The sequence below is a fragment of the Neovison vison genome, chromosome X, assembly GCF_020171115.1.
Source record: "Neovison vison isolate M4711 chromosome X, ASM_NN_V1, whole genome shotgun sequence".
NCBI lineage: Eukaryota > Metazoa > Chordata > Mammalia > Carnivora > Mustelidae > Neogale > Neogale vison.
This window is the reverse complement of record NC_058105.1, coordinates 1744883-1757755: the sequence shown is the minus strand read 5'-3', so window position 1 is coordinate 1757755 and position 12873 is coordinate 1744883. Positions and strand designations below refer to the sequence as shown.

Here is a 12873-nt window from a genome sequence, read left to right as displayed (position 1 = left end):
CAGCTGGGTGGGAAGTCATGGGTGCTGAAACTCCTGAAGGGTGCCCAAACGCTGCAGAGAACAGGTCAACTCCGAGGCACGAGCCACACAGCAGGTGAGCAGGAGATGGAGACAGCCAGCAAGAAGGCCGCAGCAGGACCGGGGAGGCGGGCAGCAGTTGGACTGGGGCGCTGGCCACGCAGGGCCCAAGTGAAGCTTCAGATTAGGGACCTGTTTGCAAGGTGGAGCCCAAGACCTGTGCGTGGCTGGGATGTGAGTTTCAGAGAGGAGTCGGGGACCCTGAGCTCCTGGGCACCAACCAGGAAGGGCGGCACTGGCAGGCCCTGAGCCCAGGAAGACAAGAAGGTGTGAAGGGGGTATGTGGCAGCTGATTGAGGGCCTGCTGTACCAGAGAGATCACCTCGCCAGAAATGTGTAGGCAACAGGGTGGACAAGGGGTCTGCAGTTCCAGAAAAAGTCTGGATCGGAGAAAACCGGTTCCCAGCCATGAACATGGCTCTGAACGTCCAGAGCGTGCACGGAGCTCACCGGGGCGGCCCAGAGCCCGTGTAGAGGGAGATAGAGGGACAAGCGTCCCACACAGCAAGCCCTGGGGCTCCGGGACTCTGAGAGGAGAGAGGGAGCGGCCACGGAGACTGAGGTGGGGCGGCCAGAGGGCCGGGAGGGACCCCGAGAGGGCAGGTGCAGGGTGACCTCCCGGTTGGGGAAGGGCCGCCCGTACGCGGGCACCGGGGCAGGGGGAGGTCAGGGAGGAGGGAGCGAGGGGCTCCGCGGGGGCTGCTGCGGGTCAAGGGATAGGACGCCCCAGAAGGCTCGCTGCATTTGGCCATGAGCTTCCTGGAGACCTACACAGGAGAGGTTCCAGTGCAGGGATGCGTGCCAGAGCTTGACTGGGTGGCATTAAGAGAAAAGAGGTAGGCGCAACCCAAGCGTTCACTGAGGGAGGAAATGGGTAACAACGTGGCCTATCCCTGTGGTCTTTGTTAAAAAGGAAAGAAATGGGGAACCTGGCAGGCTCAGCTGGAAGAACATGTGACTTGATCTGGCTCTAGTGAGTTCAAGCCCCACTTTGGGTGCAGAAATTACTTAAATAAATAAAGGCTTTACAGAAAAGGAAACTCTGAGCCCTGCTACAATGTGGCAGAGCCTCAAAGCAGACACAGACACTGCAGAAGGCTGCTTCTGGGGGGCACAGAGTGGCCGCATCCAGAGAGCGGGACAGTGGGTCAAGGCGTGGGAGCCCGGCGCTCGCTCTGGATGCCAGCCTGGGGCGGGGCGGGGGGTGGTCCTGGCTCGCTGCCCCTTGCAGTCCCTCCCAGGCCAGTCCCTGCTCTCTATCAAGGCACAGCCCCCTTCCTGAGGAGGAGGGGCATTAGCCCTCAACCAGCCAAGGGTGGGCCATGCTCTGAGGGTCACCACTAACCAGGATAGGGGGCAGGTCCCCACAGAACTCAGAAAGGAGCACTGTCTGAGCAGGCCCAACTGCAGTGCAAGCCAGGCCTGCGTGGGCACGTGGAGGCACTTCTCCTGGCAGGACACGCGGGCCAGGTCCTGGGCCCCTCGCACCGTGCCCCGCCCTGTCGACTCCTCCAGCGAGAGTCCCTGCCTCTGCGCCCACAGAATGGAGTCTGCTGCCAAGGGTCACTCCCCACCCCGGAGGCCGGCTCTGCTCCGGCACCCTGGGCGCACAACAACTCCTTACCACCTCCACTCCCCCAGCTACCGCCACGCCTTGGCTCGGGTCCTTGGGACCTCTTGCCAAATAGCCTCCCGAGCCACCTGCCCCAATGCCACCAGACTCAAAACATCAACATTATAAAGAGATGTCAACAGAGGCTGGACTGCTTGGCTGGAGCCCTGAGGGCAGTGGGCAGTCACCACTTACTCTGGGATCTGCCTCTGGGGAAGGGGCTTAGGACATGGGGTCTGGCCACCTAGTAGAAGACAGGTAAGGAAAGCAGCCAGCCCAGGACTTGGTGTGCACAGGGCCACCGCAGCCATGGGCAGGGCGCAAGGGGTGGGGGGGACAGGCTTACTCAGGGCAGAGGGCTGCTAGGAACAGCACTTCGAACAACCCGCGTGCCAGTTTCCGTGAGCGGCCCTCTGGTCAGGGCTGACCTGTTGCCCCCTCCGCCCCAGCTAGATGGGGTACACCAGAAACAGTGCGCTGCGGCTTTCTTCTCTCTGCCTTGCCCAGGGCCCGACACTACAGGGGTGCAGGGAGCACCTGAAGCTGGCCAGGGAAGAACCCACAGCCTCACTGTTTGGACTCCGGCCTCTAGAGGTTCACAGAAGGGCGAGCTCAAGGGAGGGCAAGGGAGTCAGGGAACACTTCCTGGAAAAGTGGGACTATCCCTCAGCTTAGCACAGCACCCACAGAGCCTCACCCATCCATAGTCCCCCACCCCTACGCCCCATCAGATGCCAACTTGCGGCTCGTGAAAGCATGGGGAAGGGGAGGGGACGCCGGAGAAGGCAGCCACTGGCCCAGGCCCGGCAGGATTAGGAGGTGTGTGAGTACAAGCTAGCCACTAGCACGAACATCTTCAGGAGCCTCACAGTTGCAAAAGAAAACACCTCCAACCTGCTCCCTCTGCCCCGTTCTCCGGGCCAGCCAAGCACAAGTGCCGCATGGGAGACAGGCCACAGGAGCCCCAGCCACCCGGGCTCTCGCGCTGGTCCTGAACACTACGAGCCCCGCTCGGGAGAGGCCACCTACTGAAGCTAGCCGGCGGGGGCAACCACCAAGGGGGACACCACTGAGAAAGCAGGCGCTAAGCCAGGAGGCACGCTCGATGGTTCCCAGGGCTGCAGGTAGCAGAGAAGGCACCCTCCCCCACACCAAGCTGTACCTTGAGCCAGCCAGAGGTCACTGCCAAGGGCAGGCCTCCTCTCTTAGTAGACATGAGTCAGAGGTCATCCTGCAAACCTTCAGGAGGAAGTGAGGCAGGGAGTGACTCGTGGCGCCCTGCCACCTTCTACCTGTCCTAAAATGTGACGAACAGGACTCAGAGAGGCAACTCTGTCACCCGGAAGCCCCAGCACTTCACAGAGTCTCCCAAGAGTCCCTGGACCCAGTAGCCAACCCAACAGGTCAGACACACCCTAACCCAAGGAGTCCTAAAACATGGCCTGCCTGGGGAGCAGGAGGCAAAGGTACAGAAAGAGCAAGTGCAAGTGAGCCTGGGCCTAGCCTGAGATGACGGAACCTTCACGGGTTGGAATATTCCAGAAGAAAAAATAATCTGAAAGCCTCCAGGACCAAAGACTGGGGTTCTCTATCAGCTACCTGCCCCCACCTTCCTGGTCAATCCCACGATAGCAGAAAGAGGTGGCCTCCTGGTGGCCCCAATTACACACACAAACCACAGTCACGTGATAACAACCTTTATTCCCCCCAAGAGAAACTCTACTAGGCCTGCTCCATTGACCCTCCAGCAGGACCAGAGATAAGGGATCCTGGAGCCCCAAACAACACGCAACACAAAAACGGCTCAACTCAGTGGGAAGCAAAGCCTGCCTCATGCCTGGCTTGCCAGGACGGTCGTGAACTCATCCTGAGTGGGCGGCAACTGGGTCCCCTGCGGTACGCCGGCACAGCGCGAACTGCAAGGTGCGCTAGGGGGCAGGAAGCGGGAGGGGGTGAACCGAAGTACCCGGGAGGCCGGGCTGCAGGCAGCAGCGGGCACAGGCCAGGTAGCAGGCGGGGAGGAGCAGCCTCACTCCTCCTTCTTGTCCGTGGGGCCGTCTACTGCTGCCTGGAAGGGACAGAAACCACAAGGCAAGGGATCGACAGGATGCACCCCTCCCCTTCAGCCCCTGGCCCCTCCACCCTAAAGGCCCAGTTTACTGCCTTCTCCCCAAGTGACAGGTACCAGGGGAGCAAGGAGCCCTCCCACCCCCGCAGCAGCACCCGAAGGCCTGCCAGGGCCGGAGTGGCCCCATTCTAGCAAAGACTGTGACCCTAACACCAACCAGGGAGGTGCAGCTGGGAGCCTCCTCCATCACGCCTCCCTTCAACCCACACGGCCCCACATCAACCACCATCTTGGGCCCGCGGCAGGCCTGGAATTCCAATCCTTCCCAAGTCCCAGCTCAGGCCCTGCATTCTGCATGTACATCCTCTGTGGGTCCTGCCAGTGAGCCCCCCTCCGCTGAGGCCACCACCAGTCCTCCTCCGGGGCCGGGTCATGCCTCTTCACCCACTGTGGTGGCCACATCCAGGCCACCAAGCAACAAGGCCAATTGTCAGAACTTAGGGGTGTTTGCCAGGCCGTCACGCCTCATTTCTAGGCCACCTGAGTTTCCACATTCAGCCAGTCTGAGGACTCAGGTCCTGGGCAGGGACGGGATAGGAGGGTGGCCTGAGCCCAGCATCAGCCCCACAGCCCACGTACAGAAGGCCGGCTGCCCGCCACAGAGTCTCCCTGCAACAGATCTGGACTAGCGCAGGGGCCCCCGCACCACAGACCAGGTGCACATGTAAGGGAAAACGTTCTTCTCAAAGACACTGATGCCAGGGCTGAGGCCAGGCAGGCACAGCACAGAGGGCGCACCGCACTGCTGAGGCCACTTTAGTAAGTGGCTGCCATCTGCCAAGCCACACCCACCTGCCCGAGAAAGGGCTCTAGCTGTTGGGCCCAGACTGGCACTGCTCGGCAGGCTCTTCTCTAGACCCAGAGTCAGCAGCAAAGAAGGAAGAAAGGGGGAGCGGGAGAGAAAGCAGCCAGCCTGCCCCTGGGGCCTCTCGAAGGCTCTGCTGAGGCAGGCTAGTCTGGGGATGGGCCCGCTCTGGGCCTGTGCAGGTGTGGGGGTACGGGGGTGCAGGGGTGCGGGGGCTTTGATTCTCTCCAACAGAGCAGACTACTCGTGCAGCTGACCTGTAATTTCGCGTGCTCCTCCAACAGGCGGTCGTACTCCTTGGTCAGGCCCTCAGACTGCTTCCGCATGGCCAGAGCCTCGTTTTCAGCCTTCTCTAATTCTGGGGATGATGCAGATGAAGAGGAAAAGGAAACAGAAAGACGGGGTTAGGGAGGAAAAAAACCCAGCTGCCGGAGACACTAGATACAGGTCTGAATGGGTCCCCTCTAAGGCTGTCAAGAGAACATCCCCCCAGAAAGCTCCCCTGCCAGCTACCGTGAGGGCCCCCGAAGTGGGGGAGGGCTGGCCAACACAGCTGGGGAGGCGGGAAAATACCAAGGACACCCTGGCCCGTTTGACGGAGGGACTCCCAAGTGACCTTGGGCGCAGGAGACTTCAGGGAGGCTGAGAGCATGGGACAGTATGAGAAAGCTAAGGAGAGAGAAGACCGCATGGAGCAGACTCTCACCCGCAAAGTGGAGAGCAAAAAGCAAGTTGTGGGGGGTGCTTCAGGAAGGGAGATGGGGTCACAGCAGGTTCTTCGGGAACACTGCGAGCAGTTCTGGGATAGTGTCCCGAATTCTTTCTGTCCCCACCCCAAACACCCTGGTGACGCCGCCACCTGCAGAGAGCGCCGCTCCCCAGGCCTGGTGCCGGCCGAGATGCTCTGGGGTTCGTCTCGGCGCAGCTGGGGCCCTCCGGGCCCCGAGACAGACACTGCACCAGTGAGCCCAGCAGCTGTGCGAGCCGAGGGCTGTTTGCTGCCACCCAGCTCCTGAGCCCAAGGGCGAGTTTGTTAGTCATACTCTGGCACAAGTGGGGCGGCCACCACCGCGGGAGCGTCCAGACTTTCAGGGGCTGGGGGACAGCTGAAGTCAGTGCTCACTTTGCTTGTTGACGTCCAGCTCGTCCTTCAGCTTCTTCAGATCAGCCTTCAGGCTCCTGTTCTCTTCTTCCACCTTCTTCTCGGCATCCCTACCGTCCAACTTCACCCCGCCAACAGCAGCTTCCTAGGCAGAACGCCAAGGGCACGGGTTACTTGGGAGGGAGGGAGGGAGGGAGGCAGGCAGGCAGGCAAACAGGTGATCCAACTCTGTCTTCCCCAAGTGCAATTCCTCAAGTAGCCTCGGGCACTTGACCCTTGGGGAATGTCAGCACAGATGGGCTCCCAGGCCGCGTGCCCTGCCTCTTTCTCAGCAGCACTGCGGGATTTACCGGTCCAGCCAATGACTCAATCTGCTCTCTTCTGGAGATTTCTGCCAGTCACCCCCAACTGACCAATGACCTCCATTCCTCTCCCCAGACTCCACAGCTCACTCTGGCCAGGAGCCCCAAAGTCATCCCTGCCCGTGCAACTCTATCCCGTCCATGAATGAATCCGGTCTGTCGGCCCACCTTCTTCCCAGTTCAGCGCACACCTCACCTCCTCACACAAGCCTTCCGAGACTGGCCACCTCCCGCCCCTACTGTCTCCGGCTGATACAATCCTTAGGAGACCACAGGCCTCATCTTGCACTGTTCTGCGCTAACCAGCCCAGGGCTCACAGCACAGGGCTCGGCTCACTGGAGAGTCAGCTCTGTCAAGCACGAGTCTGGCCCAGAGGTAGCAACAGAGACAAGGGAGCACCAATGGTCCCCCCTTCCCTGTCGAGTCCCTGGATCGTTCCCCTACACACTCCCAAGAACCACCCCTTCACCTTCTACCCAACCCCTGAGCTTGGCCAACAGCCATAGTGTCACACACTCCCAGCCCAACAGGCCAACAGTGGCCCTGAGGCCCACAGGGAACGGCACGCAGCCGAGGCCCACAGGCAGGACTCACCTTCTTCAGCTGGTCATTCTCTTCCATGTACTTCTTGGCCGCCTCGCTAGCACTCTCCGCCTGCTTTTTAAAGGCTTCGTTGGACGCCAGCAGCGTGGCCTGCTGGGAGATGAGAGTCACCAGGCGTCTAAGCAGGCTACAATGGAGAAAGAAGGAAAACTGAGCAGCAGAAAGCAGGGAAAATGGCTGGCAGGAACTTCTCTTGATTGCTCCTGTCTCAACCCTGCCTCTAGCCTAGACCTGTCCTCTTAGATTGCCAGGGCAGCCAAGCAAGACGCCACCAGCCTGGGTCTGGCAACAGAAGGGAAAAGGTGGAGCCTAAGAGCTGTCCTCCTGCCACCAGAATGACTAGTTCTGGCCCAAAACAGCAGCCCAAAGCTCTGGAGCTGTCCTTCAGTCCCAAAGGCACAGGAAGCAACACACTGACGAGACACCCCCAGACCAGGCCTAGCTATAGCCAGAGGACCCCAAACCTAGTCCTTTCCAGCTGAGGGCCTGCACCCAGATTTCCAAAGAAGCCACAGCACCATCTTCCTAGCTGCGACATCAGGCTTGCCCTGGTAAAGAGGAGCAGCTAGCATCTGGGGACACTTCCGACCTCCGGGCCCAATCCTCACGCCTAGCTGAGAGGTGAGGCACGACTGCTGCCCATGTCAGAGAGGGGGAACTGGCCAAGGCAAGTGGTAGAGGTCAAGAGCCAAACACGGCCAAGGCAAATCCCCACTGCGGTCTGTATGAAGCCAGGATCCAAGCCTGCAACCACCACCCGTTCTCCACTTGGAGGGAAGCGCTCCCAAGCGCAATGAGAGACAGAAAAAAGGACTCTTCTCTCCCCGCCCCCTCCCTAAGCATGGTCTACAGGCAGCTGTTAGACAACATTGCCACGGTGAGCTCTTCCAACACTGGAGGAGCAGAAAAGGAAGAACCAGGGCCCAGGCGTACATCTCAGGTGCAGACCAGCCACGAGGGGCAAGCAGGTGGCAGCCAGGGGTAGGGGGGCACCTGCTGCTCCATCCCGACAGCCGGTCCTGTCCTTGAGCTGTTGCCAGATAGGAGGAGAGGGTAACGGACAAAGGTACAGCTCAAACAGTAAAAACTGGGGTGGGGGAGGAGGGCGGGCACTTTCCCTACACACCTGAGACAGAGGCTCAGGCTGGCCATAGATGAGGAAGGCACCCCCTGGGGAGCAGGGAAAGACGCTGCTTCGTGCTGAGTGTCTCCACAACAAAGTGCTTGCTCAGAGGAGACAAAGCAGCATTGGATGCCTGCTCCCAGGCCAGCCTTCCCAAGGTCTGCCAGCTTTCCCAGAGTTCTTGTGGACACCTGCCTTTCAGATGGCCCGAGGGCACGGGGCAAGAAACATGGTGTGCGCTGCCCGCCACCCCGCCCACCGTGTGGACCCTGGCGGAGTCCCTGTGAGGAACAAGTCCCTGGGGGTAGGGGTGGAGGAGGCGGGCACACAGGGGCCCTCAGATGCCCATCACACTTCCTGGTTTGCTTGCGGAGAGGATCCGGGGCCCCTGACAGTATGGGGAAAGCCAGGCTGCTGGTTCCTGGCAGGAAGGGAGAGTTTCCAATGACATGTGCTCTCTAAAATTAGCAGCCAGACCTCGTGGCCCAGGGCTCAGGTTTCCCTGTCTCAGCCCCTGACTAGACACCAGCCTGCCCCCCATTGGGCTGGAGCCCTGGAAGTGGAAGGAGCTCCCACGCACCCCAGGAGCCAGAGAGAAGCAACACACCTGCCTTAGGTCAGCAGGGCAGAAGTCACTGGAGGGACCCAGGAAGAAAGGCAAGTCTGACTAAGCCCCAACTTCCCAAACCTCCACGCTCTGAGTGCTCAAGTGCTTGGGCAGCCCCGCGTAGATCCCAGTAATGTGGAAGAGGCCCCTCCTCCCAGATGGTGACAGGCTGGGGGAGGGCACGTGTGCCACCTGCTGGACCCAGCAGGCAAAGATGGGGCAAGTAAGCCCAAGAGTGACCCCAGCACAACAGGGCCAGCCGGCTGGCTGGCGTGAGCAGGACCGCAGCAGAGCTGGAAGCCACCACAGCTGTCCCCCTGGTTACCCAGGGAGGCGATGGTGACAGCACTGCCCCCAAGCCAGCCCATCCCCAGCTATGGAGGGCCAGGGCTGCCACCACGAGCCCAGGCAGACACACGGACACTAGCACCAGAGCTGTGCGGGGAGCCTCCCAGAACCGCAGCCCACTCTGGCGCCCTGGCCCGGGCTCACAGCCCAAACTCACAATCTCTCCCTCAGTACGGGACAGGAGCCAGCACCACAGCCCGCACCCCCCACCCACCCCAGCCCCGAGTCCACGCCTTCCGCCTTCCTGTTAGACCTACTCCTCCAGTCCTTCCCTGGGCGACTCTGGTAATCCTTCCCTCCAGGAAACTTGTTCTCAAGGAGCTCTCCCTCCTGCTGGCCCGTCCTCCCTCCCTCCATCTGGCAACCAAGCTAGGGCCTGCCTGGCTAACTCACTAGCAGGACCACTGATGGCCCAACAGCCCACTCCAAGGAGGGCTCTGGAATCCTCGGGGCACACACTCGGCAGCCCCTGGCACAGCCGACAGGCCGCCCTCCTCGCGTGACTCCCCGCCCGACTCAAGGCGCCCTCACCGCCCGCCCATCTCATCACCGGCAGGGCCAGACCCGCACATCTAACTGCCTACTCAAGGCTGGCCCCTGGGGGTCCCCGAGCCCAGTCCAGCTCAGCCTGTCAGTGGACGGACCGTCCCCGCACCGCACCGCGCTGAAGGCTGTCGTTGGTCCATGCGCACTGCGTGTGCACGCCCCCTTGCCCCCCTTCCTCCTGCCCGCAGCCCCCACCCAGTTCTGTCCACATCACCTCCACACAGACCATCTCCCGGGCAGGTCATCCCCACTGCCAATGGGGATGGCCTCAGTACTTGTCTTCTAGCTGGGTAACAGCTCCCGGGAACCTCCTCCTGACCCCTGACCACACAGCTTCGCGATCCACATTCTGAAAGCAAACCAGAGCGACCTTCGTCTGAGACAGTCTGACCACATCACCCCTGAGCTTCAGCCCTCCGGTGCTGGTCCCGCCTCGGCCTCACCAGCCGTGCAACGCTCTGCTCCAGCAACACCGGACGGCTGGCCTTTCTTGGAACACACTGGGCTCTCGCTCGCCTGGTCTCCGTGTCACTGCACTCTGGTCTGCGATAGTCTCTCCTCTTCTAGTGACTCAGATCCAGTTCAATCAACACCTTCCCCAAAAACCCTTTCCTGACCCTCCCGGGTCCCCCCTTTCTTGGTTCTCCCATAGCACCTTGACACACCCCCACGTGGCCAGCTGCAATGCCCTCACTCCGCCGTGCTCCCCCCTTAACACCTCTCTCCAAGCTGTCACTTGTTCCCTGGGGCCCTGGCTCTCCCCGAGGACACAGACAGCAACAGGGTGACAGGAAACAGCAGTGGAGAAGGGCCACGTAAGACCGTGCTGACGAGTAAGTCAGGCTTGTGACCGCAGTGGCGGCCAAGAGGCAGGGGGAATCACTCACCACCTAAGCCAGGGGCCCGGGGCCAAGCCGAGAGCAGTGAGCCCAGGAGCCGGGCTTCTGGAGCCGCCCCTCACATATGGAGCCCCGAGTTCTTACACCTGCCCCCCAGATGTCAGCCTGGAGAAAAGGCTGAGGTACCGCCTTTCTTCTGTCTCCTGCCCTCTATTCTCCATCACACACCCTGCTCTACCGCCCGAGTACTAATATGCAGGTACTGTTTCCAGCCATCCGTTTCTGGACAACAGAGGAGAACCCGGGAGCCATAGGGGTTTCCCAAAGGCAACAGGCTGACAGAGAGGCCCAGGATCTGGGTCCAGTGATAATGGGAAAAGTCAACGCGCAAACCTTAAGATCTAGATGTGTCCTTGGCAGACAAAGGTCATCCCCAAATACCTGAATTCAACTCAGCTTTCTTGTAAGATGTTCTCGGACACTGAGTGGAGCTCTCGTGCTTCTGCAGAAGGCTGGGTAAACATCGGAAGGAAGGAGAAACAGACTGTCTCTGTGGACACTAAAGAAACAGTGCCAACCACAGCAAGTGGGGGAGACGGTTCCTGTGTGCTTCGCAGCAATTCCATCTCCCTCCTGCAGGCAAGCGGGGGGCAGACAATGGCTTAATAGGATGTGGGGCAAAAGCAAGGGGAGGGTCCTCCCAAGCGCCGACCTCGATTTCCTCTGGTTCTGGCAAGCCCTCACCCCAACACTGTTGCCCATCCTGCCCACTCAGCATTTGCCAGGCACCTCCTGGGTACCATGCCCTCAGGTGAGTGGGGTCACTAAGTCAGGAGGACCCCACACAAGGAAGCAGGCAGGCAAGTCCCCTTTAACCCACTGCCCCGCAAGCTAGTGCCACAGTGCCACCTGCTGACTCTCCAGGCTGGCCGCGGCCCTGCGCCAGACAACAGGTGTGCAGGGCTGCTGGCAGCTTCTGGGTGAGCCCTGCCCACCTGTCCAGGAGAAAACATGGCGGACGCGGAGAAAGCCGCCCTGACAAGGACCCAAAAGCCAGCTGATGCGCCAGGAAAGGCTTTGGGCAAAGTGGAATGATAATAACGGAAGAAGCGACCCCAGGAAGCATACACCCTTCGAGAGTCTGCAATCACAGAAAGTTTTACACAGGAAGATCCAGGGCAAGTCTCCAGAAAGGGCGGCCCTGAGAACAGCCCCACCCCCGCACCAAACACACACGGCCTGGCCCTCCTCTTAGCATAAAATAGGGAAGTGGGGGACTAGGATCAGGGTAAATGCCAAGGCCCCAGCAGCTACAGCTAATGGCCAGGCGTGCGCGCCCACCCTGAAGCCAGTGAGGGTAGCCAGAGGGGACCTGAGCGGAAGCACGCGGCCACCCGTCCCCTAGCACTAAAGAGAACCAGGGCACAGGAGCGGGCCATGTTTCCCGGGCTTTGTCTTGTTGCCTTCCTGAAACCAGCAGAGAGATCTTGTGTAATTTTGGGGACAGAGCGCAACAGAACGAGGGCAGACAAGCCAGACTCCAATATGCGGGTGGCCTGGTGACCGGAGCAGTTGAGGGAGCGGGAGAAAGGAGCCATCAGGCCTATGTGTGCCCAGCATGGTAGTAACTTGAGTCCAAAGGAAACAAGGCAGTGCCTCTGGCAGGCCACACGCCATGCTCAGAGCCTGGGAAACATGCCTGGACCCGGGTATCAAAGTGAAGGACGAAAGGGGGCTTCCTTCAGCTACTATCTGTCTGATGTGGAGGCCACCAGCCACATGTGTCCTTTTCAGTCTAAATGAATTAAAATGACATTAAATGGCAGGCCCAGCTCCTCAGCGACACCAGCGTGCTCCTTCGCAGGCTGGGAGCCCCAGAGGTCCCTTTCCATCTAGAACCCTGCTCCCCACTCCCCCCACACTCGGCCTCAGAAAGGGGCCCTCCTGGAACATCAGGCTTTCAGCGACCTTGGAGTCAGGAAGAAGGAATCTCTGCTTGCTTGGCACCCCTGCCCCAAAGGAGGAGGTCCTTCACCATCTGCTTCTAGAGCATGACAAAGACAGTTCTTCTGTCCAAATCAAACAGCTGAACGATCCATACTCTAGAAGTCAACACTTGCTCTGACGCACATCCGATGGTCCTTCCTGAACAGTGTGTAAAGAACTACCCCCACCCTGCTCTGGGGCCATCCCGTCATCAGAGCCCCTCCTGGCCCAGCACCCACAGGACCCCGTGGGCTGCGACCACTGCAGTGAGTGGACCTGGGGCAAGACGACTCCGTAAGGAACTTACCCAGGGCCGAGATCTGCTCTAGCCTGACTCTTAGAAACTAACGACAACAGCCAACAGAGCCACAGAGGGGGCGAAAAACCCAGTGGAACGGAAAGCCAAACCCACACCTGACCTCCACCCATATCGCTCTACCTTCCAACAGGCCCGAGCATCAGGAGTTTAAAAAGCCCTTAGGAGGGGCGCCTGGGTGGCTCAGTGAGTTAAAGCTTCTGCCTTCGGCTCGGGTCATGATCCCAGAGTCCTGGGGTCCAGCCCCACATCGGGGCGCAGCGGGGAGCCTGCTTCCCTTCCTCTCTCTCTGCCTGTCTCTCTGCCTACTTGAGATCTCTGTCAAATAAATAAATAAAATCTTTAAAAAAATAAATTAAAAAAATAAAAAAATAAAAAGCCCTTAGGTACCCTATCTCGATACCAATTTAAACAAAC

The 12873-nt window shown here is 60.0% G+C and overlaps 1 protein-coding gene across 2 annotated transcripts in view; it reads right to left on the bottom strand.

Moving 5' to 3' along the window:
• Positions 1-3371: 3371 nt before the first annotated feature.
• The window catches only part of BCAP31 (B cell receptor associated protein 31), a 30168-nt gene continuing 20666 nt past the window's right edge, over positions 3372-12873 (bottom strand). For both annotated transcript variants that reach the window (XM_044235868.1, XM_044235869.1), the window contains exons 5-8: positions 6683-6818; positions 5747-5870; positions 4881-4981; positions 3372-3758 (exon numbers count right to left, since the gene is read on the bottom strand). In XM_044235868.1, coding sequence (XP_044091803.1) covers positions 3720-3758; positions 4881-4981; positions 5747-5870; positions 6683-6818 — 400 coding nt within the window. In that variant the 3' untranslated portion in view covers positions 3372-3719. The remainder of the gene's footprint in view (positions 3759-4880; positions 4982-5746; positions 5871-6682; positions 6819-12873) is intronic.